Below are 24,254 nucleotides of genomic sequence, written 5' to 3' on the forward strand. Positions count from 1 at the left end.
GGACATTTAGTTATACTTTATTTCTTCAAAGTTGGAACTAAAAACAGTTATTTTTTCATGCAACAAGTTCCATGTCGTATTTTCTTGTTATTAGGGGTGGTGGTGGTGTTAAAATGCTTTCTTTGGGCATTTTAGAGGTCCCCCCCCCCTCAGAAATTTCTGGCCATTCTGTTACCATTTTTGGATGGGCATTCCCCCAGGTAAACAACATAAAAGACATGGGCAAATTGACATGTTAACATTTGATAGTAATTTTCTACCTTGGGGTTTTGTAACTAGTTGCACAATGTGTTTTTAAAACAACTTTTGAAGCACTGTTCTGATGTCAGATTCACAATCAACCAACAGCCTAGTCTCAGCTATGGCCAACAGAAAAGTTGGAGATCTTCTAAATACAATGAGGCTATTATTTTAAAGGGGGGATCATATTTTGACTTGCTGTCCAGAAATCTTGCACTTAGGAGTCCCAAAAGGAATTTATTCCTAATTTCAGATGACAATGGACACCTGAATAGTGGGGAAGATCTTCGATTTCATTTTAACCACAGTGACAGAGATGCAGTTGGTGTGGTATTCTGGCAAATCTGCCATCTACTACTGCTGAAGGCATTAGTTCAAATATGACTAGTGCACATTCCCTCCTTAAGCAATATTTTATCAATTTTAAGCAAACAGAGCCATGTTTTGTTTTTTAAAAGTAAATTATACCATGGTGCAATGTTGATGGTGCTGTGGTGCATTATCATTTTGAAAACAGCTGTCAAGCACTTGGAGCTTAATTTCCTTCTTCGTCTTTAATTTTTTTTGGTATAAGAATGCCTCTGAAAACCCAAATTTGGTAAGAAGGTGGGGTATGTTATGTAACCATACATTGTCTCTTAAGGGGGCAGTTCATTGCAGCAAAGTTTTACAAGTCAGCTTTCAGGGACATCCTTCAATGTTGACCAAATGTTGAAAATATATAAACAGATGACTGAGGACCAAGGATAAGAACCAATCTCCAGTCTTCGGAACTGTGTTGGAGACGACCTTCGAACCCCCGGATAGTTCTTAAGATTTTGTTTGGTAAACATTCCAGATCATAAGCCTTCTAGAATTCCCATATTTCTGCTCCAAACAATACCTAGTTATAATTTTTTCTTAATGAGTTGCAACATTGGCAGGACCTGTCTTCCAGCTGAGGTGCACCAAAATTTAAGAATGGCTCCAATAAGCTGTTCCACTGTAATTTTGGAGGCATTGATATGAAGGTGCCAGGATCTGGAAGCAGCAAATAGTACTTTTTATTATCTTGGCAGTAGAAATTCAGGTTATTGTTATAGGAAAGAAGAACTATATCATCTGCATACATAAGCAGATATATCTTCCAGGGAAGCTGAGTCCCAGTGTCCTGGATTTTCTTCCCCATCACGTGGCTCTTGACAGAACTCTCTCCAAATGCCTCTGCACAGAACATGTGAGTGCACAGTGTTGCTGCTAGCATTTTGGTCAGTATCCCAAGGACCTCTGTTGGTGTTATGGGGACAGACTTAGGCTAATAGTTGTGAATGGAAGGATGGCTATAATTGGACAGTGCTGCCACAGATTTATGTAAGACTATCTTCCCAAGGATGCTTTGAATTGTTCTGTTACATTATTGCTCGGGAAAGGTTTGGAGGAGGCTCTTTCTTTCAGGTAATCATTTGTTTCAAACAAATATTCTATTATTTTCTCCCTTGCAACTTCCTTACAACTTAACAGTACCTCTTAGACAACGAGGAAGCAGGCAGATTTGTTCGGTTGTTGAATAAATTTTATAGGATGTGGTCCATCCTGGTTTCTTCTTTTAAAGTGATCAGTTCCAAATACATTCAAAAACAAAAACAAAAACGCCTTCCTCAACACAGGGGAATCCATGCAAATTAGTGTTACAATTGAGTACCAGGACAAGGAAATACATTATTGAGTTGACTCAGCCATATATTTTTTCCTATATTACATTTTTCATGATGGTTGTGAAAGGACCCCAGAGACCTTCATGCTGTCATCCTCCTCTTCTGCTGCTTTTCAAGACTGGGGAAACTACCAGCTGGTAGGTTATCCAGTGCTAAGGATGCTAGCAAGCAACTGTGCAGATGACCATCTCACCCTAAAGGCCTGAACAGACAGGCCAAAATAAAGCTGCTTCGGGTCAGTTTGGAGGTATGCTGTTTAAATGACACACACATGTTAAGAGGCCAGAGCTGTGCCAAAGCTGTGCTCCAGTCCTTAGAACTGGAGTTCTTTGGTGCAACTACTGGCCTCTTAGAATGCATGCATCATTTAAATAGCATACCTCCAAAGTAACCCAAAGCAGCATTATTTTGGCTTATCTATTCAGGCCTTAAATTTACCAGAACAGCCCTAAAAGGTAGCTGGGTGGTGGTGGTTATGCTCTGTAGTCCAAAGAATCTGACTGATTTACCAGTTGCCTCTGTGAACCTGGGGGGCTGAACCTATGTGGATCTGTCTTCTTTCATGGCCAGATCACTCTGAGATCTGAAGGAGTCTATCTAATTCTGCACACTCACTCTCCTGGTACAACTTAAAAGACTGCTATTCCTACTTGAAGCCCTAGGGGTTCAGAGGTCTCATCACAATTCTGACCTTATATCAGTATGCTGGGTGTAAAATATGGGCTTTTGTAAAACACTGAAGTCAATAAACTTCTGTGGGGTTTCTTTTTGGTAGATGGTGGAACCAAAGGGCAATGATGAAGGGAGTGGGTAGAGTCATAGTGCTATTTCTGTGAGTGAATGCAATTCATGTTGGAATCAACCCACAGAAAAGGCCTACATTACTAAAGCCAGCAGTTACGTCTCTGCTCCTCATTTGGCAACTAAGATAGTGTGTACAGCAGCAAAGATTCACTTCTTTCTAAGGTCAAGCCTGACTTGGGAGCTTTGGAAGGACACATGAGTCAATATGCTCTGTTCAACGGCGGGTCAGTCATTATGGATAGCTGCTGGGACCTTTCAGGTTTCTCATTCTTATAATCTAGGGTTCTCTTTAGATCAGTCTAGGAACCCATCTACTTGCAAAAGCTAGTCCACTTACATTCAAGGGGTAGTACCACACATTATTACAGAACTGCTCCCTCTGCTAAAGAGTGTGGGGACATCCTTCAAATGGAAAAGCTCCCTGTAAGTATCAAGACTCGGGCAGGGCTCTAAGCCTGGGACAGTTATCTTGCATCCTTTCAAGCTTAAGCTTCCAATCACAAGGGCTAGAGACTTGAAAAATTTGACAATATTTGTAATGAAATTTATAATTGGCCCAATTAAAAATAAATAAATCAGAGAACCTAAGTACAAATGATGTTTTTATTGACAATGTAAGAAACATTTTCTTATTACAAAAGTGGTTCTGAAAGCATAAGTACAGTTGATATGTACACAGTGCTACAGACCCTTTAGGCTGATCTAAAGCTCAAAGAACATCAGATCATAAATGCAGGTTGGTCAAATGAAGACCACAGAGGTCTATTACATCTGAACACTAGTTCTACTGGATGTAAATGTATTTACACATTTCTTTTTTAAAAAAGAGGTTACACTTTTTATAAAAGTAAAAAAAAAAAGCTGAGGTGAAAATGAACATGTGTTTTTATCTTACATATCTGCAGACTTGACAAGTTAACTTTCCCAAAGAAGACATTCAATTCTTACATGTACAATGACACGTGAATGTCTAAAATGCACTCGACAATATTCAGTCTTATTAACAGTGGTATGTGCTACTATGTAAGCATAGCCTTATAAGATAAAATTTGGCACTATTCTTCTCCCTCTTTTAACCAGATCATTTCAAAATAAGGCACATCCATTGCAGGAATAGAAACACTGTTTTTTGTTGGACAAGTCAAAGTATACAGATGGTAGGAGGATGAGCCTATGACTCATCTGATAACCTCTTTGACTTACTGAGAAAGGAATACACATTTTCGACAGATACAGTACAACCAAAGGTGAGAAAGCAACATGTAATGCCTAGTACCATTATGAAGATAACCCTTAGCAAGAATAGAAGTCTAAACAGCAGTATTGATGGACAAGTCCATAGTATTGGGTTCCACTTCCTTTTGAGATGCTCCCTACTGCTCAAGCCTAGCCAGGTTTATTCAAAGGTAAACTCAAGTAATCCTAGTAAGCATGCTTGAAATTACAAACCACGGTTTTCCTTTTGTACAGTCAACTGTACCTGCTTGTAGACACCTGACAATATGGAATAACATTGCTGGAGAACGGAGAGGAAAAGAGGAAATATTCGTCTAGTAACAGTTTGTGTTAAAAGTCAATAGAATGATATCTCTTAACCAAGGCTCAACACTGCTAAATATTTGGCTACAGTGGTAGAAACTATGGATCTATAGCAGCCTTCCCCAGCATCTTGTCCAAATGAGCTGGATTATAAGTACCATCATCCTTATGCCTATCTAAACCGTGGAATGGTGCATTTAATTGAGGCATGCAATTGAATGTGTTATTTCTTTGACGCTGTAGCCTAACTCACTATTAGGGCAGGTAAAATTGCATATAAAATGAAACATGGACAGCTTAACTGGCATAACACTTGGAAATTATTCTCAGTGGCGGACCCTTGGTTTGGACCCACTAGGGAGTGAAGTGAGGGTGAACAGCGTTCCCTCTGCATCCACTGGAGCACTGCCCAGGTGAACCCTGGGGAAATTCAGACCACCATTTGGGATTAAACTAGCAATTGAAGGGGGGGGGCATCAAATATGCATGGAAGCTTCCTGTACTTTCACTTATTCTAGGTCTTGAGGTAAGCGGGCCCACAACATGGCAACTATATAACTAGACTAGCAACAATTCGTAAAGTTAACCCCTCACATACATTTATGTCTCTAAAGTACCATAATGAACCTTTATTTCACACTAAAGGATCATAAAATAAATATGACTGACCTTCACTAGTGCTTTCTGATACTGTGGTCACAAGTTTAATGGGACATCTTACACTGTGGATAAACAAACGAACTGAAAACCTGTATCCAATGATGTTGCTGAATTAGTGCAAAGTCTTTTGTGCTATTGACGTGCCTAAATCAGTATTAGTGCAAAGGTGGTATCCAATACAGCTGTGGTTGTGCAAGGAGCTAAGAGGTTCTGGGAAGTGCAAAAAGATGTAACCATCTCTTGCACAATGGTGTAATCCAGCACAAATGTGCTAATGGGCATTTTCACTCAACTACATTATACTGGGTTTAGACATTAGGCTACATTCCTGTCCTGGTCCACATCGATGTCGCCAAGTAACAGTGGTCTAAGAGGGCACACACTGCAGTAGCCCCTTTGCTCTGAAGGCTACAATGGAACCAGGAGGGGAGGAGATCAATTTCTCCAGGTATCAGCTACTGTGACTTAATACATATATCATAAGTACCTACAATAAAAAAGGGACAAAATCCTATAAATCCACAGAGACTGTATAGAGGCTGAAAATTTAGTTACATTTTATATTCTGGAAGCAGTTACTATTTTGGGCTCAGAATGAAATACAATATTAACAGTGCTAGACTGAATGCAGACTTAGGCGAAGTACAGGCCGCTGAAAAATGGTGGCCTGCCGGTGCCTGTTTTTCCTCTGGAGGGAAGCCACAGCCGCCAAATTGCATGGCATCCTTGCGGAGGAAAAAGAACCCGAGAAAAGCGAGTTCTTTTTAAGCTGCAGGGATGGTGTAACAAGCGCACCACTGGTGCACTCATTACATAAGCACCGTGCGGCAACATGTGGATGCCATGTGGTGCTTATATAACAATGGCGGCACCCATGTATACAGGGCGCCACCATTGTTATGCCATATGTATGTACTAGGGTTAGGGAATGTGCGGTTGCCGCGCAGTCCCTAACCCTAGTACCGGCCCTGGTACACCACCTGGCGGTATGTACTGGGCCTTAGTCAAACTTCAGAATAGATCAGTGGAAATAAATGAATCTTGTATTTGTCAAGAATAATTTAGCAAGTCCATTTTGAGCAAGATTAAGTCTGGATCCAACCCAGTATGTTTATTATTGTGTTTCATTCCAAGTTCAAAGTAGCAATTGATACAAGCCTATGAATAGTAACATAAATTATTTACTAATGTAAATAACATTCGTCCTATTTAAGAAAAAATATACCAGAGACATAGCACCATTTCCAAGGAAAACCTCCATACCAGGGCTTGCCCAGAATGGGTGCTGCTCTCCTTGATGTTTTCTGTACTGTCAGGAATATCAATCTGGTAAGTTGTTTCCAAACACCACACAGCTCACATGTAAAACATCACTATATCAATATCTTTTCGATGTCCTCAGTTTGTGTAGACAGTGCACTGGTTGAACTGAAATGCAACATTTATGGGCCAACTGGAAAATAAATAAGTGAAAATACCATCCGGACTATCTCATCTGACAGGACATAATCAGAGGTTTAAATACAATATGAGAACATCTTCTGAGTCCTGTATAAGAGAAATTGTAGCAATGAAGATGTTCACTGTCATTTTCACCTGGCCAATGCTTATTAGTGTAACTGTTTAGCTGAAGCAAAATCTTTCCTATGAAGTCCAATAGCACCAGAAGATTTTGGGGTGGGAGGAGGTTTATTTAAAATAAAAAAAGATTTGCAAAGGAATGTCTAAAAACTCTTTTGTTTTTCTCATGAACTTATTAGTTGCCTGAGCCATGGATCAACCGGATGCAGTTGTTTGACATTAAGAATGAAAGCATAGAACCACAGACAAACACAAACAATTAAGGACATTTAAGTCCAATACAATAAATGGGTATAATTGTACTTAAATTTTACGCTGTATTGTGCAACAGAACTGGAAAAGAATGCAGATAGTAATAAAAAATGAGAACATGAAAATAAACAAACTGGATGCTAGCTGGTAAGCCAACTGACAGTACTGGATTTCTACACTGGACGCAGGTTTGACATAAAGACAATAAAAACCTTATATAAAGTCTCAAAGGGTCAACAACACTTACTGTGGGCCTGAACAGACAGGCCAAAATAAAGCTGTTTCAGATCACTTTGGAGATATGCTGTTTAAATGCTGCATGCGTCCTAAGAGATCGGAAGCCACGCAAAAGCCACATTCCAGTTCTAAGGACTAGAGTGCAGCTTTGGCACAGCTTCTGGCCTCTTAAGATGCATGTGTCATTTAAACAGCATACCTCCAAAGTGACCCGAAGCAGCTTTAATTTGGCTTGTCTGTTTGGCCCTTGTATTTGGGGCAGATGTCTACTGATGTAGATCAACAGAAGCACTATCTTGGTGTTGCTCTATCAAATGTAACAGCAAATTCTCCTACTTAAAAGGAAATACCATTTAAAAAAAGAAATTACAGCATTCCTTCCATGTTTTTATGATAGCTTGTTCTGTTTATGGGATCAGCATTCTTATAGTGCCACTGCAAATAATATTTCTCTGTTATAATGGAGGAGGCTGTTGTTTCATTCATGTTTTACGTGCTTCTTATGGCCAACATGATAGTCACTGACATCATAATGGTGGACTAGCTAGGTTCCTGGTGTGAGCCAGAGACTCTCCTTATGTTCTTTTATATGCTTGCTTTGAAAGTGCCTGGGTGTGATTCATTTATGCTCTAAAGCTTGAAGCATCTTGGTGACTGAGACTGATTAAGGAGTGGCAGCTAATAGGAAGAGGCTCTTAGTTCAAGTTAAGGCGCAGAGATGGGCACCATCTCAGCGTGCCTCTTTTTGTTTCCGCAAAAATGTATTTTCACTGCTCTGAGAATGTTATAAGATTATGGTTCAAACTGATGTTTACTGGACCCTATGCTATCTGTGCTTATTATCTGCAGAAGATCTGAATAATACTATGTGGGCTTCTTGAATCTATACATATTACTGAACAAGTATGAGATTATGAAGCTTTTAAAAGAACTAGAATAGTTATGCCTTCATAATGATAGAATGTTTAAGGTGGTCCCATTTTACAATCAAGAATTGAGGAAGGTATATTATACTATACCAATTTTTAACATACAGAATGGCATCCAGGCTTTTTTTGCAATTACTGAAAAGAAAAAAAGATCATTTTTACTGGAACAAGCTTCAGATTTAGCTCTTGATAAAATAGATTCTGTTTTCTTGGGGTAGAGTAGTGGTTTCCAACCTGTTTCAGAAAACTCTAGTTCTTCTTCTGGTTCCACAGTGAGAACATCTGTAATGTTTCCTAAAAGAATGCTTGTATATTATTGCCAACCCCCCGCCCTCTACAATATGAAGCCACTGTGCTTTCAGGTACACTCTCAGTTCATACAGAGCAGGGAGCACAACCTTGTCAACCCTGGAAGCTGCACTTGTTGGGTTTCGGGTACACATGAGCAGGTGTGCACACAATATATGTGGAGCTCTTTTTTTCCCTTTTTCCTCATTGAGGAGTCCCTCTCCTTTGGTGATTCTGATACAGATTGTTCTCACCTCACTACTAGCGAGGTGGAAAATAGGCAAGGGTAAATAATAGATGTGCAGAGCTTGGAAGCAATACATCACCTACAACTGTGCATTATTTCGGGGGGGGGGATAACAGGGAAGCATCAAGAGTACCCTGAAGAATTATTTAAGAATTGCTGTTGTTAGGATTTAGGGAAAATATGTAATATTTTGAGAGATTTGGGGGCATTTCTTATTTTGAAGTGATAAAAAACCTTTACAAGTAATGCATTAGCAACGTGCTACTAGTGGGTAATCTTATGTGCTACTCATGGGTAACACATTTTTTTTTAACCACCTAATTCATTAACGTTTTGCAAAAATGTTTTCAACCTCTGGGAACTGACATGAGGGGGAGGCAGGGGTCCCTTGGAGGGCCACACATGTGGCCTGGGAGGCACAAGCCTTGTACCGCTAACTTAGGGGAATGACAAAGACCAACCTGTCAGGACAATATTCTTCAGTAACTGCTTGCTCTTGAACAGCACTTATAAAATTTGTGGTAGACAGACCGTGTAGGAAGAATTCTCAAGGCATTAACCCCAGCCCCATCATAAATGGTTTACATTGATTCAAATAATTCTTTTCAAATGGATTTGCATAGGAGCTTTGCTAAGTGGATGGAACCCCAAATTTCAGCTCGATATCTAGTAATGCTCTGCATACACATTAGAAACTGGATATGTAAGAACCCTGGCAACAACTATACAAGATTCCATTTCCTTTCGAGTAGCAGGAAGTTGTAACATTTCATCAGACCTTCTTCAAAAATGAAGCCACATGCACATCACAAATTTACATTGGTTTACAATAAAAAAATAAACACAAAGAAGAGTCATACAAACATTAAAAATAAAGAAGGAATTGCAAGTGTAACAATACTGATTCAAAACTGAAACGGAAGACAGTTTCTCCCTAGAACACTTTAGGGTTTTTCAGAGTCTTTATTCCATAAAAGGAATATACTTGAAACACATCCCATTTAGGTGAGATGAGACTGCTAAAGTACTTAAAATAACTATAAAAAACAAAACAAAACAAAACTGACTTTTAAAAAATCTTTCATCTCCTACGTTGTTCATACCTATTGCATAACAGCAAGAAACTTGCTTTCTTCAGCAAGTGAGGTTAACAAAGAATTCATGTCCCCAATAGCCATGTTGGTTGTGCTTATGGGCATAGCTGGGAATGTAAGAGACGCTCGGGGAGTGGTGAGACGGGAGGAATTGCGGGAGAGATTCTGGATGATGCTGGGACTTAGGGCTCCTGAAATTAAGCTGGCATGGTCACCATCATCTATGATAGCATCAAAATCAATCTGCACACCTTCAAGGCTGCTGGTGTCAATGCTGTCAACAGTGCTTGTCACTTGGTTGGCCCCCGGAGAGAGAAGCTCGGATGAATTTGCATCACCAGTCCCCTGAATCAGGTAGTTGGCTTCTGAAAGGGGGAAAGCCCCCATTTTCAAAGCTTGCTGGCTAAACCCTGTGGTTTGGTCATACAACTGACCAGAGTAATTCTGCATATTAGAGCAGAACTGTTGTGACTGACTTTGAGACTCTACTTTGATGCCATTGACTCTGTGTGGCTGGTTGGCATCTCTACCATGTCCTTGTTGTGCTGAATTATTCCTCACTGTGTTTTGCAATCTGCCACCACAGTAGCTGGCACAGGGCTGGTAACCTTTTCCCATCATCAGACCTAAAGGCTGGGTCCTAACATTTTCAGATAGTGGCAGACAACTCTGTGACCCTTGATAAAGGCTGTGTTGTGAGGGAGCAGTAATCTGCTCTATCATTGTTTTATTGGAATGGTCTACTTCTTGGTAGTTACGGACTTCATCTGCTGATTGATTAGATAGGTATTCCTGGAGAACCATATTCCTGCTCTGCATCTTATTCATTATACTGGCAGATTGTTCATCTGATGACATAGAGCAGCCTAAATTGTGCTCGCTCCCATTAGCTAACATAAAATTGTTTCTCACCTTTTGCCTTTGAATCACCATTTCAGAGGTATGGTCCATTGGTTGTCTGCCAGTGCTTTCACCATATAGCTGTACCTTACTAGACTGAAAGTGGTAAGAACGACTGGTGTCACTGTTATTCATGACCATGTTCTGTTGTAAACTGCAAGAGCCATTGCTATCTAAAAGATTCTGGTAGCCACTTTGTTGGGTCACAACATTTCTTTGCAGCCCATTGTGCTGTGGTTGGACAACTACATTGTTATACAGCCCAGGCATTTGATTTTGCTGAATTAGGGATCGTTGCCCACATTTTAATCTTGATGGAGACAAGTCAGAACTTCCTGAGCTTACTTCATTCCACTGAATTGGCAGATCATTTTTACTGACCTCAGAGTTGTTTAATGGAGGGGCATGCTCAAAACTGTTGTTGTTCCCCATTAGTGAACTGTGATGCCCTTTGTTGTTATCTAATCCACTATTTGGCAGTTGGCTGTATACTTGATTCTGAGAATTCAGATACTGAACAACATCATCTGGCAGAAGATCTTCATCATTCAAACTGCCATCTGCTTCCATGGTGGCAGCCTCCATAGCCACATTCTCAGCGATGCTTGGAGGGCAAGGTGAACAGAAGTTGCGAAACAAGCCACCATCAGAGCGGGTGTAGTTTTGAAGGATGAAGTTGCGCTTTTCCATGGAGGGATGCAAAGTGGGAGTATTAAAGCTATTGAGGCTGTTGAAACGCTGTACTCTGGGAAAAGAAAGGTTATCAGAGACTGGTCTCACGGGATCACTGGCTCTCCGTGTACCAGTCCCTAACACATCATGAGGCAGTAAGTGTCTTCTGCTGTAACCATTTGTCCCACCATCACTACATCTTCGAGGAGAATTAACTGGGGGCAGTGGTGACATTCCAGATTCCTTGCAGTCACCCAACAGTGCCATTCTTGTTTTCAAGCTCATCCTCTCCATATTAGGCAGTGGTGTTGGTGGAGGTCCACCAGTAGCTGCTGCATATTTTGCTTTCAACCTATACTGTTGGGCAGGGGTAAGGCTGAGAAGACCTGGTAAGCCGTCACACTGGCTGACTTCACTGGATCGTCTTGAGGCATCGGTTGAAATGGGATCATAGGAGTCAGCCACACTGACATTCTGGAGCCTTCCCTCACCCTGGGAAGCATCGCTGGATCTCCGACTAGAGAAGCAAGGTGAAATCCCAGAGGACCTACGACTGCTGCTCATGTAAGCTGAGCTGATAGTGCTGGTATTGCTGTCCCTTCTGTTCAGCATGTTTAGCACAGTGATGTCCATGTTTGTGAGTTCATTTTTGTGGGTCAGGATAGCCATGTTTCCTCCAGTGCTACAGCTGGTGTTTGATTGAGTACCTGTGAAAATATTCCAATAAAAAAATAATAAAAAGCATAGGAAATGTAGACATGGTATGGAAGCTGTCAAGGCATTTTAAGAAATTACCCATAAATTGCCTGAGAGATTACAGGACCAAATGCATTTTTAGACTGAGGCATACAAGTTCAAGAATGACAGTGCAAGATAAAATCCACAATATTGCTCAGGATCCAGACATGGATTATAATGCATCACAGAATGAAGATCAGAGACATAACTTTATTAATCTGGAATATTATTATAGCACCTTTGGGAGTAACTGTGTAAAAGAATTTGTAGTATAAGTTTTTGTTGGCTTGATCTACTTACTCAGTTGAGTTCACTCTATGTATGTGACGAAGCAGACCAAGTCTATGAAAGCTTCTGCTACAACTTCTTTTGCACAGTTAGTCTCAAAGGTGCTACAGGATCTCCGCACAGAATATTTAGTCCAGTTCCCTTTGCTATTATGATATTGGCCCAGTTCACAAAGTGATGTAAATCTGTGCCTATTCTGCTTCAAACTCATCTTCGGGTGTTAAAGTCACTGGACTAAATATAACAATACTGTTTTGTTAAATGAAACAAAACCTGTACATAATTTTTTTTAAAAACATGTCTATTCACACAGAAAATGAGCAGCTATCTCTATTGTCTCTTGTGAGATTCCACTAACTGATTCTATGAAAATATGCAGTCCGTTTTAAAGCAATGTTTTAGCAAATAAACATCTAAATGAAGTCAAACGATGAGATATGGAAGCTAAAGTTGTTAGCAGTAAAATTCTGGAAAGTTTTTGGAGATGCTTAAACAATTATATTTGCATGGCATTCAAAACAAAACTGTTGTGCTGGCATCAACAATTATAATACTTAATTATTAACTTTCATGCAGTTCCTTTTATTAGAATGAACTTGAATCAGATACACCACAGGTATTCTGCATGGATGGCTGCATATGAATAAGTTATGCAACCATGCCGGAAGGGAAAATATTTGGCTGAAATCAAAATCCCCCTATTACAAAATACCGATGAGACCTAAAAGCCTCAATGTTTTCTCAGCATGTTTTGCTTCCTAACTCCATTTGTGTTTGCCATGCACACTTCTACATTTTGGACCAAACTTCGGAAACATACCACATCTTCCCTTCTTAGTGTTCACCCTGACACAAAACTTTGCTGTGGGCAAAAACTAAAGAAGTCACCTGCTTGAAGAAATCTTAAATAGATTAAGTAGAAATCACAACTAGATTAGCCTTAATCTTAAATTGATGGTGATAATTCATTTATATCCCACCTTTTCCTTAGAACTGAGATTCAAAGCAGCTTGCAAGAAATATACTTCTTAAAAAACTCAATTAAACTTACTGCATAATTTAAAAACTATTTGAAATGAATCCATTAAAAGACAAAGGCCTTTTAAAAGACAAAAGCCTTTTAAACAGCACACTATGAAAAGCCCTTACAGCCAGTTCCTAAAAGCCTATCAGAACAGAAAGGTTTTCACTTGTCAACAGATGAACTTTTTGAAATCTTTTTTCCCAGAGTGTATGTTTTTATATGGTTAATAGTTTAATTTATTTTTAATGTTGACTTTGTTTGCTATGTTTTTAATTGTTATCTTTTTAATGCGTAAGCTGCCTTGAGTCCAGTCTTGGGGGAAAGGTGGGATATAAGTAAATAATAATGGCTGAATTTTGTATCAGCTACTTAGTCAAGTATACTCATAATCTTGACTAAGTGGTGAATAAAACCCTGTTACCTAGATTTACTCATCTATAACTGTTTCATTTTCATGGTTGCTACTTAGTCAAGATTGTCACACTATTGCTACAATGACAACTCCCCGCTACCCCATCGTAATTTTGCCGCGCATCAGTTGCATGGGAAGAAAGTCCATTCTGTCAGTGATCAAAGAATGGCTGGATGATGTTCCAACCTAGTTCCTGTACGTCACTCTGTCCACCAATTCTTTCCTTAATTCTAATGCTATTGTATTTTATTGTTTTTAAATGCAGATTATTTAACTGGAATATTAATATTGGGATGGGGGTTGGGAGTGGAATAATTTTTGAATTTTATTGTATTTTCTATGTATTTTATTGCTATAACCTGCCTGGACTGGGCAGGCTATAAATCATTCATTCATTCATTCATTCATTCATTCATTCATTCATTCATGTTAATGTCAGGTTTAGTAGGTGGGCCAGGAGTATAACTGATACAGAATTCCAGCCAATCCTCCTCCTCCTCCCTTTCATAGGAAGGGAATTTGAAATCCTGGGAGGAGCCATTAAGCAGGCTGTCAAGTAGAGCTGTATAGAGCAATTCTATACTGAGAAAATGTCTAGAACTATATTGATGACATATACTGCAAATTTATGCTTTTTTTAATCATTGTAGGAAGTATTCTTATGCAACAACCCACAAGCAAACACAACACAACTCACTGGTCCCAGCTGCAAAAGTGTCGGTAGATGGTGGCCAGGAGCCCCCAATCACTGCTCAGTGATTGCCTGTGAAAATGCACCCCAGCAAGCTCCATTGCACCACCAGCCCCAATGAACTCAGAGGCCAGGCAGAACTACACTGGTGGAAAGTGACATTCCATCAATGAACCACAAACTCTTGGCCATTAAATCCCATTCAGTTCAACAAGGCTTACACCTAGGCAAGAGTTTACAGGGTTGCAGCCTTAAATCACAATCTTAATTGGCCAAGAGGACCAACAGACAGCTGAGCTAAAATGGCCGAAACTGTGCTGAATCCACATCTCTTTCAAACTATTTATGTTGGATATTAGGATTTCCCAGTTTTTTGCCACCATTGTGGTTGTGTTCTGGGCTGGAGGAAGATTGGATCCGATATAACTCTGGTTCTCCCTCACGCCATCCCTTTCCTCCTCCTCTCTGGGCTCTTCTGCTGGTGTAGCTTAGCTAGCAAAGGTATACTTCCAGCAGACTGCTCTGTTGACAAATCTTTGAGATCAGGGCATTTCTGCAGCAGAAGGGAATTCTACTGGCAGAAGAGGTTTGAGCCTATGCCTGAACTAAAGCTAGTGCATCTTTATTGCCTGATGTATCAGTTAACTTCAAATACAAGTTGATATGGGTAAAACAGCAGTTCTGCAGAAGCATACCTTCTTATTTATTTGTCAGAGTAAGTATTAGCACAGAACAGATATTGCATCCTGTGCAAGAGAAACAGTGGTATTCACCGTATGCAATTTTTATAGGTAATTATACTTTTTTATAGAAGCCTCTCTCTGATCTGTGAATAGTCAACACATTTTCTTAGATACCTGAGTAATTAATGTCTGTGCAAGGACAGTATTGTATGGAGGAACATTCAAACAAATAGTAGTCACATGCAATTTGAAGTGGTACAATGAAACAACTTATACATGGCCACATGACTATGTTGGTCAGCTCTGGCTTAGTATTACTGATCATTGTAGATGCAGAATGGCCTAAGAATACTCCATGATTTGGTCTAAACTAAAGTTTGGAGAATGGGGGGGGGGGGAGCCTACTGCCCATATCCATCTTTGGCTATTCTCCATTTCTCCTCTGAAGACTAAAATTAAGAACTGATGGTCATGAATACAGAAACAGATTATATTAAATGTGCATATCTCACCATTTCCTATGAGAAGTGGCAAGGCTGGGGCTTTGGAAGGTGGCATGGGGTTCAGTCTTGGAAGCACGCCGTTGATTTGTTTCAGCCTTTCTAGCTTGACTTGCTCCATCCATTTGGTCGCTGTCATATTCCTCCTGGCCTGTAAGCCAAGTGCTGTGGTTGCTGTTGAAATGGTAGAGTCCATGATAGGGGTTTCATCTATGACACTGAGGTCTCCTACACTACCTCTACTGGTCAGATTAAGCTCGATCCCATTGTTGGAATAGTTGCTGATGGGGGACTGTTCGCTGCTGCATGTAGACTGACCACCAGGGCTTGGCTGAGATGTCTGTATGCAGGCGGGGAAAGACAGAGAATGTACAATTATAATTAGGTCAGAGTGCACCTTGGATCCATTACATGCTTAAGGAAAAACAGGAAACAATTTGAACAAATAAATAAATGAGATACCTCAGAACAGGGCTGAGAAATAAGCACACTTCATCATTAAAAGATTTACAAAGTCAAATTCATTGTTCATCTAACGCAGCATAATACCTCTGAAAGAGGCCATTACAGAACAAATGCTACGTAATGGTTATCCAATTATGCAGAAGCAAAATACTCCTATCTCATCCAATCACTTTAAGCTTCTGAAATCAAAGGTTTGCAGGACTTCTTCTGAAAAAGAATGCATGTGTGATTAGTTCCACACTCCAAAGGAAGTGATGGATTGGCATTTCTCGAGTCATGTTTTCCTTCTCACATACATTCAGTGACACACAGGAAACCACTGCTGAAACTAAAAGGAGTCTCAGAAGCTATCTATGATTTGGCATAAATGTCTGCTCTTGAAAGGAAAACTGTTCAAAACCTTGGCTATGCTAAAAGCAGCTCTTAAGATCTTGACTACCATGTTCGTATACACTTCAATGGCAAACACCTATAGATTTTCCATAGTACATGTAATAGTAATAATTATGAAAAATATTCAGAAGAATTATATTCTTGTGTCAGTGTTGCCCTCTAAAGTGCTTGATCAACAGAACAAGCTAGAAGGTAAGTGATTATTACCTCTAAATTGCTTTCATCATGCATAAATTTCTAACATAAAAGCATTCTGCATGTGGGGTAAATATCCAAGTGCTTTCTGGACCATTAACAATAGTTTTGCTATAACATTAGAACTTCATAGTGGCCATTCACCTGAAAACTTCCATGATATTTTTAATTGTTCATTTTAAATTGTTTTAACCTGTTTAAACATTTCTGGTTTTAAACGATAAATGATTTAATACATTTCTAATCTTTTAAAATTATTTTTAGTTATGTCTTAATAATATTTAATACAATTTTTTAAAAATTGATTTTATTGTAGGTTGCCCTAAAATCCTCAAATACAGGGTGGGATACAAGTTTTTAAATAAATAAATACATTTAAAGTCAGTTAATTTGTAGTGGAGCACAGTTAGAACAGCTACTTGTTTCATGCAAACTGATGAAAAAACCCTCCAAAACCTATGGGTCAGCCATTCTTGCAGCTGGAAAATTGTTCACAGCATTCACAAATCAGAGAATGATCATGGATGTATATGTGATATGTACATGTCTATGCAAAATTGATACTGATCTAGTGGGACCACATGCTATTTGTTATAAAATGCCCATTTTATGACAGCCATGAATGCATTCAATGAAACATTCCAAGATAGCAAGCAAATGTTTTGTTTTGTTTTAAAATAGCAATGAAGGAACTGTGGAAAAGTGAAAATCCTCTCACCTTATTACCCACTGTCCTTAGGAAGTTAGAACAAGTCATTAAAAAACATTAGATAAAAGAAACAGTGGATTAGTACAGTACCAAAATTAAAATGTTAAGTCATACAACACAGGGAGAAACACACTATTAAGTCACGTCTTAATGAGTAATTTGAGCACATCGTTCAGATTGTACAAAGTTTAATGTTATATATTAACTTCATTTTCTACATGTTTTTTCAAAGTCACACAGATCAACTATACTGATGAAATCTTATTTGTACAGTTTTAACTTATCCTCTTTTATTGTTGTAATCTGCTTGAATTCCAAGTAAGCGAAATTATTATTATTATTATTATTATTATTATTATTATTGTTTCCCATTAAACCAGAAACTCCAAACAAACTTGGAATTCAGTCATTTCAAATCTGTTCCTGATGACTTAATATGAGGGAGTGGTAGGTGGTCGGTTTGCATTCACTTTTTCTTTTGCTACAATGCCATCTACTTTGATGGTGCTATCTAAATAAATAAAGAGAGATTCTTTTTACAGGGGGTTATATTGGACATATTGCTCACAATCTACAACCTCAAACTTCAGTCTATGAACCAACTCTCAAGTGGTAAACCTGTAACAGATCCATACCAGAGCCGCCTGGTAAAGTTACTCTCTGGCACTCCAGTTCCCCAAATCCCCCAATCACTAGTAATTCTGACAGTTACAATCCAACAAGTAAAACTTTCTCAAGCTCTGAACTGTATAACTTCAGACTGCAGGTGGAGAGTTCATCACGTGACTGAATGCTTATCCCTAAAAATTATTTTCTTTCACATTAAGGGTAGATCTACACTGTAAAAATAATGCAGTATGACATCATTTTAAGTGCTGTAGCTATATCCTATGTAATCCTGGGGTTTGTAGATTTGCAAAATCTTTAGCCTTTGCTGCCAAAGAGTGCTGATGCCTCATAAAACTATACATCCCAGTATTCTGTAGGATGGCAGTAAAAGTGGTGCCAAACTGCATTATTCCTACTGTGTAGAAATAACAGTAATGTAGAAATCAGGAGGACTCTCATTTACACTAGTCTTCCATCTCTAGGAATCTTTTCATATGGAGAAGCATTCAGTCAGCTCCCACATCCTGACTGAATGTATAGGTGCACATAGATTCATCTAACTCAGTGAAGACTGGGCTTTAAGTGATCTTCATTAAATCTTCATTTTTAGTTTACATTTATAAAATTGAAATCATGTGTTTTGTAATTTTGGTTAGTTCAACCAAACATTTATAAATGTTGTACTTCATATATTAAAAATCAACTAAGGGGCGAAATAGACTGCCCCAAAGGGATGGCTTGCCCCAAAAACAAAGCCAGATTGGGTTTGAGGCAGCCGCATAGTCTGGCCTCAAGCTGCCACAGCACCAGAAGAGAAAGGAGCAGTTTTGAACCGTTCCTTTTTTTGCTGCAGAAAAGCTGCATTTATCTTCCACAGTGGCTTCCCAGCATGTTGAGGGCTTGCGGTGTGTAACCACCACACCTCCAGGATGCCCAGAAGCTGGCCCATTGTGGGTAGCCAGAAGCTAGCTTCTGGGAGAATTTAGCGCATGCGGTGTCAAAACACATTGCTCTGAAGCCTCCTGGACAGGAGGGCGGTCTCTTTCGACCCTAAGTCACAATTAGAGTACATCCATTCGCTCAATAGGAACATGGTAAGTTCCACTGATATAATGGGTCTTCTCCAGCTGGGATTAATTTAAGACCTTAATCAAGTTGCTAGCCTCAGTTAGAGTACAGTACACCTACTAAATCAACTGCTGATTGGTAAATCAACACTCATGTAAATCCCATTCATCAGATCAACTTAATAAAAACTTGATTACATTGCTAATGTGAAATAATGAAATTTAAACAGGATTACAATCAGCTAAAGATACAATCCTGGGGAAAGTTCTCTTGTGCAATTCCTGCTGAAATGAATGAGAATTTCACAACAGCACTGTGGTGTTCTTGCGTGTCCAAGATGACAGACCCCACTGCACTAAGGCCCAAAACAGATGGGCCAAATAGAGCGGTTTTCTTATTGTGTTTTATAATACTTAATTGTGAAGGTTAACAACATGAAGGTCTAGTTTCAGTATTTCATAATAAATTTAGCAACCGTCTACAAACTTGATATGTGAAGGGTTTGTTTTTTTTTTAAAAAGTACAGGGTGTTGCATACCATTGGCTTCTCTGACTTGACAGCTTTGACCTGGAGGCATTCTTCACGCTTTGAGGTAGTGTTGCTGAGGTCTTTTTGCTCACCAATTGCACCCTGAGTCTGATGGCCTGGGGATCTGCTTTGAGAATGGCTGCCTTGGTCTTTTGGTGGGGGATGCCTTGGATGGATGTCTCCACGCTGCTTCTTGGTGACATGTGCCTCAGGGCCATGCACAGTCTTCACGTGCTTTCGAAGAGAACTAGGATCTGTGTAGCGCTTTGTGCAGCCTGGTATTTTGCAGACATAGGGTTTCTGTAAGTGGAAAGAAATGGTTGCATTCATTTGGGATTGCAGGAAGTTAAGGCCACATAAGTGGTACATTCAGACCCAAAGACTCTGAAAGTTCTTTTCCAACAGCCAGTTGGTTCTTATCTCATTTACTTCCTAGAATGTGTGGACGTAATTATAAACTTAGTCCCATAGGACAAAACAGAGGTAAATTGGCTTAAATCCAACCCAAACTCACTGGGCTAGATATTGTTTTAAAACTAGATAAATGTTTGGTACTATATAGCATGAACCGGCCTTTCTATATAATCAGATCTAAGTCACAGAGATTTGTTAAGGCCAGGCTTGTATGTGTGTCCCCCTTTCCATATGCAGAATATTTTAAGAAGTCATTAAATCCAATATGAAAAACTTCTGAAAAGATCTTTCTCCATAAGCCCAGAGAACAGAAAACAAAAATGATGTTACTTATGGCTAGAAAGGACATAATCAATATAGGAGTATCCAGCAGATGTCGCTAGAACACAGCAATCAAATTCTTCCTAGGGCTTCTTTTTGTAAGGATTGATGGAAAGATAGATGGAAAGAGAGAAAGGTATTATTCTTTAAGCAATAACTGTCTGAATGTTATTGGTTAGGCCCAACTAGAGCAGAGCCAATCAACTGTTGAATGGTGAGTCAGTATGTAGTTGGGACTAACAACAGGATTTAGGCTATCATGTATACTATTTTATGCAATACTGATACATTCATTTGGCTCAGAATGCAAAGGTTCAATTTCACACAAAATAATTGACAAATTCTACTCCTACCCCTCAAAAGAAATATTATTAATCAAAGGAAAATCGGTTAAATGTGTTAAATTTGAAATAAACTTTTAGGTTACATGTATCACCTAAAAAATTAAATAATATAGAACTAATCTAGCTCTAACACTGATCACACGCTACTGTATGGCTCTGAATAATTATAAATGTTCCCATGAGTCGCACGAGGCTTGCAACTAAAACTGTGGGGATTTTAAAATGAATTTGTGATAGGAATGGACATTAGCTGATCACACAAAAAAGAAACTAGCCTAAAACAAGTGTTTGAACTGATTGCAGCCCTTGTTTTAATAAGAATATCCACCAGGCTTTATTTTTTGGGACTAATCCCCCATAGACTGGGCTAGCATGCTTATGGGGCTTATATAGCAATGTGCTACTATAGTGATGCAGCAATGGTCTACAGCAATACTAAAAAAATTATAGAGTGGATAGTTGTTGGTGGCCTATGGAGGGAGGGGGTCAGAAGGAAGTATTCACTACTTCCTCCCATAAACATTCTGCCCTATATGGAAGATGGCATCCCCACTGGGAAAATGCCCCCCTGCCTTTACCACCATATTGTGTCAGGAGAGTTCCATGGAGGACCAGATCCTAGGCTGGCTACAGTTATGCAGCTGGGCAGTGAGAATAGGTATATTTTTCCCAGACTGCCATGGAAAATGCTTTCTATAACGTATAACTCAATGACAAACTAGAACAGTATTACAATGAAAAAAGGGCTGGCTCTTAAGCAACTTATACTTTGGATCCAGTTACAGAAATTTGCTCTCATGCACTCTTGACATCACATTTGACACCATGGAGGACTCATGGAAGTGATTGAGCTGGCCAAAGGAGAAAGAAAGTTGGCACATCCCCACACAACTTTCTTTATCGTGAACAATTCGGGGGGGGGGGGGGGGTTGCACAGATTGGCCCTATCCCATTATTCAAACACAGATTTACTACACTATAACTTTTTAGATGTGACAGGATACTGAGAAGAAATCAAAGGGACTTTTTCCAAAATGACCTTTTATATTTGGAACTTTAAAAAATGTAATAATATTGTTGAAATAGTTTATTGCCATATATTTCTCAATAAAAACACAAACTGTTTAATGGCTTCAAAGATTTCTTAGTATGTATTTTACAATAAATTCTTTCAACAGCATTATGTCTTTGAATGATTGGGAATTTTACTACCCATGTGGTTCCTTACCTCATTGGAATGAGTTCTGTTTTGGTGCTTGGCACGATCAGATGCGTTGGAAAATGCTTTGTTGCAGCCCTCATGCTCGCAGACATATGGTTTCTCTCCAGTGTGAGATCTCAAGTGGGTTTTCAAGTTTTCCAGCCTCGAGTAGGCCTTTGTACAACCTTCAAACTGCAATCAACATGTCAATATAGAGTATTTCAGACACAGAAAATAGGGGTTGAGGTGGAGGGATAAGCAAAAGAAACATCACCACATCAAAATAAAAGAAGTTTTCTAGCCATAAAACCACTATGTTCAAGGTTTCCTTTTCCCCCCCTTTGTTTAGGCCCATTACAAACCGCAGGGGGAAAATATGTAACTAAAAGAAAGCACAGCTTGTGTATCAAGAAAGAGTTGTTAATACAATTCTAAGGTTGCAGTTTTAAGCAAGCTTACTTATAGGACTCATTCCTACTTACAAAATAATCCAGTTCCAAACTGGATTATTTTGAAAGCGAATTTTCTCCAAGGCCATTTACTCCCCTTTGTCGTTCACATTAAGAGGAGAAAAGAGGAAAAACAGCCACGGAGACAATGGATGGAGGAGGAGGAAAGAAAAGGGAAAAAAATTCCCTCTTTCTTTCTTTCATCCTCCATCCTCCTCCTCCTTCCCTCCCTCTCTTCCTCCACTGGCCGGCCTGCCTACCTGGGTGCTGCTGGTGTATGGGTCCTGGTGGCAGCGGTAGCAGCTCTCAGGGTTTGGGGCCCATCCCTCTCCTCCGGTCCTCCTCCAGGCCAGACTTTTCTCTGCTGCGCAGCCTTCTTCTCTGGGAGTTCACTACCCAGTAGGCCTCCTTAGAAGGAGGCCTGGGCGGAAAGAGAGGCAGGCAGGCAGGCAGGGAAGACGCAGGACTGGAGGACGGAGGATGTGTGTTCGTGCCTCCATGGTGTGCGTGCCTCTGTCCTGCGTCCACTGATCCTGTGCCCTTCCTGCCTGCCTCTCTCTTTTCGCCCAGGCCTCCTACCGGGGCAGAGAACTCCCGGAGAAGGAGGCTGGGGAGCAGAGAAAGGTCTGGTCTGGAGGAGGAAGACCAGAGGAGGCGCCCGCTGCTGCCGCTACTGTCAGACCACCAGCACCCAGCCAGGTAGGCCAGAGGAGGGAGGGAGGGAAGGAGAGGAGGAAGAGGAACCCATGCGGTCCCTCTGGGGCCACTGCCACCCTTGGATCATGCAATCCAAGGGTGGCAGTGGGGAGGTAGACGGAGGGAGGAGGAGGAAGGTGGGGAGGCCTGTGACCGGGAGATGGCAGGGGCCATTGCAGCTGCCCCTGTTTTTTCCCTGTCACTGGCAGCAGATTTGATTCCGCCCTTAGTTCCCATAGGGCTGAATCAATTGCGATCAATTCAGCCCAAAAAGGAGCAGTAAAACCCAGCGTCTTTCTGACGCAGGTTTAATGGGAGAAAACACTAACCCCCCTTGGCGAATCAATTCGCCAATGGGAACTATAATGGTTTAAATCAGATCATAATTCCATATGATCCGATTTAAACCTCAGTGGTAATGAGCCCATAGACAGTGAACTTCCAAAAGACCAGGCTATAAGTCTCCCTCTCTACCTCTGTCTCTCTTTATTCCATGTTCACATTTAGTTCAGTAGGAAGAGGTTATCTAAAAAGGAGCTGATGAGACTGTGGGTGATCACCCCTAAACACGGAATTCTTATGGAATTTATTATCACAAGATGTGGTGATGGTTACTGACATGTACAGTGCTTAAAACGACTTAAGAAATTTATAGAAGGTTGTTCTACCAAGCCTATGAGACATAGGGACTGCCCTTAAAAATACAACTGCTGCACATTACAGTTGCCAGGAACAACTGTCAGAGAGCATGCAACACTGATCCTAAGAGAACTGCATTGACCTTCTATCTGAATTTTATCTGAATTCAAGGAGCTTGTAGTGACCTACAAAGGCCCAAACAACCTGAATCCAAATAGCCAACCTATGCTCTTATGGTCCATCCATTTGGGAAAGAGCACTGAATAGTAAGAGACTGCCTTCTTTGTGGTGGTGCCCAACATATGAATGCTTTCTCCGAGGTATACCTGAGAGCAGTTTAAATTATGTTTTGACATTAGCCAACCTAAGATTCATCCATTTCTACTAGCAATCCTTAAGAGTCGCTTTATTCTTTATTGTCTTTTATGCATGTTTATTTCTTGTATCTAATTTTTATGGTCATTTTAGTATTATTGGTACCCATCATGTTTTTTTTTTAAATAAACAGCATTATATACATATAAATAAATAAATATTGGTTTGTCCCGCCACATCTGAATAACTGGGGATGGGATGGTAGCATTATTTTCACATCCTGCTTTGCTAGTTCCTAGAAGCATCTGACTAGTCATCACCAGAAATGAAATGCTGACATAGATGGAGACTTGTTTTCTTTTCTTTTTTATTTTTACAAATGCATTCGTTACTCACAGTGCATTTATGTGGCTTTTCTCCTGTGTGCCTCCTCA

At 39.9% G+C, this 24,254-nt stretch overlaps 1 protein-coding gene across 1 annotated transcript in view; it reads right to left on the reverse strand.

The window, feature by feature from the left end:
- Positions 1-7,183: 7,183 nt before the first annotated feature.
- GLI3 (GLI family zinc finger 3) overlaps positions 7,184-24,254 on the reverse strand; it is a 293,739-nt gene continuing 276,668 nt past the window's right edge. Inside the window, 5 exon segments of the mRNA XM_042475934.1 lie at positions 7,184-11,844; positions 15,486-15,813; positions 19,451-19,741; positions 21,749-21,913; positions 24,217-24,247. Coding sequence (XP_042331868.1) covers positions 9,575-11,844; positions 15,486-15,813; positions 19,451-19,741; positions 21,749-21,913; positions 24,217-24,247 — 3,085 coding nt within the window. The 3' untranslated portion in view covers positions 7,184-9,574.

Source organism: Sceloporus undulatus, chromosome 6, assembly GCF_019175285.1.
Source record: "Sceloporus undulatus isolate JIND9_A2432 ecotype Alabama chromosome 6, SceUnd_v1.1, whole genome shotgun sequence".
Taxonomy (NCBI): Eukaryota; Metazoa; Chordata; class Lepidosauria; order Squamata; family Phrynosomatidae; genus Sceloporus; species Sceloporus undulatus.